The sequence below is a fragment of the Miscanthus floridulus genome, chromosome 18 (genome assembly GCF_019320115.1).
Source record: "Miscanthus floridulus cultivar M001 chromosome 18, ASM1932011v1, whole genome shotgun sequence".
In the NCBI taxonomy this organism is placed as follows: domain Eukaryota; kingdom Viridiplantae; phylum Streptophyta; class Magnoliopsida; order Poales; family Poaceae; genus Miscanthus; species Miscanthus floridulus.
Window position 1 is genome coordinate 59,094,978 of NC_089597.1, and position 3,849 is coordinate 59,098,826.

Consider the following 3,849-nt stretch of genomic DNA (forward strand, 5'->3'; position numbering starts at 1 on the left):
GTTGATGATGTCCTTGATGTACTTGGTGTAGGAAGGTACAATCAAGATGTCCATTATAGGGACGCTTACGTGTATCTTCTTGACCATCTCAACAAAATGAGCAAATTGTTCATCCATGGCCTGCTTGTGGTTCCTTGTGGGAAACAGCAGGTAGCTGGTGTCGACGAAGTCCTTCGGTGCCATCTCCTCTTCTTGTTCTTTTTCTTTTTCTTTTTGTGTTGTTGAAGGTTTGGCCTCCTGGCACCCTTTTGCTTTCCCTACAGACTGGTTAGGATTTTGTGGATCATGAGTGGTCTTACCACCCCTCATGGTCACCACATTTATTTTCTCAAGAGATTTTTCTGGTTGAGCAGGAATCTTTCCATTACTATCAACAGGGATCTCAACAGCTATTTGAGCTAATTGTGTTTCTATCATTTTATTGAAGCTCATCTGATTCTTAATAGCAGAAGTTAAACCTTCAATCTAAGAATTTATATTTTCAAGGATTTTATCATTAGTTGTGAGCTTTTTAGTCAAACTTTCATTTATTTTGGCTTGGCCTAGTACCAAGTCTTTTAACGAAGGCTGATTCGAATTGTAATTGGAGTTGTAGTTTGAATTACCTTGCAGGCGGGATTGGTTATTCCACCCATTATTACCTCGTTGGCAAAACCCGTTGTTGATGAAGGCAGCTTTTTCGAGGGTTTTGGGGCAATCATTCCATGAATGGTCAACATTTCCATAGACCTCACACGTCATGTGTGAGCCCATGGCCTGGATAGTGCCCATCATGGCATCCTTATCTTGGGCCCATTCCTCCTGTCTTTTCATCAATAAATCTATTTTTGTGGTAAGCATATACGTCTTCTTTAGGGTATGCATTCCTTTTTGTGTTTTCCTTTCCTCCCCCCAGCTTTGATTCAACACCATTTTATTGATGAGAGTCATGCCTCCATCAATGGTGAGGGAAAGGAAGGCGCCTCCAGTAGCAACGTCGAGGTGGCCCCTAGACATGGGTATTAATCCATCATAAAAATTTTGGAGCACTAATCAGTTTTCAATCCTGTGGTGCGGGCATGCTTGGATGTAGTCCTACAGCCTTTCCCACGCCTCAGGAATGGTTTCCATGGAGCTTTGCTAGAAGCTCAAAATCTATCCCCTCAGGGCATTGGTTTTGCCCAAGGGGAAGAATTTGGCGTGGAACATCGTGGAACATTTGTCCCATGTCATGACAGCTTCATTTTCCTTATAGAACCACTGCTTCGCCTTCCCCAAAAGGGAGAAGGGAAACAAGTGGAGCCTGATGCTCTCAGGTGTGACGTCCTTAATGATGATCGTGTCACACAACTCAAGGAAGTGTTGGAGATGCATGTTTGTAACCTCGCTAAGCAAACCATGGAATTGGTTTGCCTGCACCATCAGGATGAGGCCGGTACAGAGCTCGAAGTTCCCATCTCCAATGTTAATAGCGGGCCCAATGAGCACATTGGTAGTAGCAGGGGTGGAGTAGTCGTAGAGGGTTTTGACCATGCTTGGAGTAGCGGATGGTGCAGGGGTGACTGGTTCGACTATCGAAAGAGTAGCAGAAGAAATGGCACAAGACCATTTCTTCCTTAGGAGTGCCTCTGAATTTTTATGCAGTTTTCCGATAGTTTGTAATCGGTCATACACTATCATGTTTTCATCCACAACAGGAGAAAACAAGCAAAGTTAGCCTACATAAACAATGGCTACCTTACATGCATATTATCATGAACATGTCCTACTAGATTCTTTAATCAATATGCCTTCCCGGCAACGGTGCCAGAAATGCTTGTTGACACTTCTTAGCATAGCTACTAGGTTTGTATCCCTAGCAACGATGCCAGAAGTGTTTGTTGGTATTTATTAGCATCATCACTAATAATTAGCAATGCCACTAAGTAATAGCCTTGATTGTTTCTTAATAATTTTAGATATTTATCCGCAAGCGCACGGAGCTATCATTGTAGCATTTCACCTGAAAGTATTCAGTATATCGTTATTTATATTTTCCTAAAGGAAGACATTTATTGATTAAGAGTCTAGTATGGATATGAACTTGAATAATAATGCTTGCAAATACACCAATGTTTATAGCAGGGATAAATACGGTGATTTCAACATAGTGGACACACACTTGGCATTCCTCCAAGGATAAAATGGAAAAGAGAGAATAAAAGAAATTCCTAAGTTGAGCAGGCATTGATCTAGTATAGTCATACAAAGATTAGTTGATGATCATACAAATTACATAATTAGTATTAGGGCTAAGTGTGAAGCAGGTCAGGAGGCCACCGAGTACTGGTCTGCCAGCAACCTCATGTGACAATTTAGACTTCTACACCCTAGTCAAATATGGGGGGTTACAAGGGACGGATAGGGCTGTCACCACCTGTCGCCTACCCCTCAACCATGGAAAGGGACAATGCATATACCTGTCTCTCCATACCAAAGCACCACACTTGCGTATACAGAAACTACCCAAATCCCCCTCGGGTCCCCGACCCTATGGATCGATAGGTAAAGGACTTGGGCACACCTAACAGCACGATGAACCACCACCTCAACTTAGCTCTAATTCCAATTATATAAGTTATATGAGTAGTTAAGCATGAAGTTAAGTGTGCTACTCTCATGACACACAAACTATAGACTAGTTCATATATCAAGATTATAACACAATAACTATACTCTAGTTCATAAGTATGGCTACAAATGTAATATGAGAGCATGACTTTGGAAGAACTCATATCTCTATTCATACCCAAAGATCTCTTCTTCCAAGGAGCCAAGCTCTCTAAGGTAGCTTTGCCTTGCTCAAAGCTAAAAAGAAAGTAAAGCTACTACTAGAGAGTGAGGGAGTGAGGTGTTGCTCAAGTGAAGTGTGTGTTAGAGAGGGGGTACCCCTCTATTTATACAGGAGCCTAGGCAATGCTAGAGGCTATTCCTAGCACATGGACTGGCTCCCACTACCTTAGCATGGTGCCATACCACCGCCTATTGAAGGGGTGGCTGAGTAGCGCCAGTAGGGGATCACCCACCCCTAAGGGTCGACCACCCCCTAACGGAGCAGCCTCGCCACCGCCTTCATGTGGTAGGCCATGGGCTAGACATGGATCATTGCTCCATGGTGTTCTGCCCTAGTTGAGTTGATTTGGTGGGCATCTCCCTTATTCCTTTACGCAAATCAGTGTTAGAAAGCGCCTTTCGGTGAATTATACCATGTATTTGTGTTTGTGACCTACAAAATAATGTTCTCCAAATACATGTGGAACTTGGTTAATAGTAAATGCATGTGTGTTTAAGATTTCTTATTTCTCCTCTTTTTGTGTCTTAGTTGGCGGTCGGATTTGATCGTTAATGACCGCCAACACTGAATTACCAGGCGATGCCGCGATGGTAGAGGCCACAGCTCCACCGCCTCCACCGGCGTTCGTGACAGTTGAAGATGAGGTGAGACATCTTAAGGCATATCTGGAGGCCATGCAAGTAGTGATGGCTAGGTCAGAGTGGAAGGCGGTTGCTGCTGGGGCATCCCACACCGAAGCTCAGGCGCAATTTCTTGGTGAGATTCTTGTTCACCCTTCTCGAGATGTCTTGTCTTGATAGGTGGTTATTCTGCTTGTGTCTCCTAGTTGCTTGAGAGCAACTATCACTACCCAAGGCAAGGCGGTGAGGCTTTGTGAAGCCAATGCCATGCTAACCGAGTAGGTGGCGGAGGCGGTGTGCGACCGTGATATTGCTGCGGTCGACTCGTCCACAGCAATGATTTGAGTGGGTGAGTATCGAGACCTCCATGCTACCCCGCTAGGGGCATGTGATAGTGTCATTGATGTACTCTCACTA

General features: G+C 44.1%; 1 protein-coding gene across 1 annotated transcript; it reads right to left on the minus strand.

The window, feature by feature from the left end:
- Positions 1-1,134: 1,134 nt before the first annotated feature.
- Positions 1,135-1,512, minus strand: LOC136523911 (uncharacterized). The gene has a single exon (XM_066517430.1). The coding sequence runs from the start codon at positions 1,510-1,512 to the stop codon at positions 1,135-1,137; it is 378 nt and encodes a 125-aa protein (XP_066373527.1).
- Between the last annotated feature and the right edge of the window lie 2,337 nt (positions 1,513-3,849).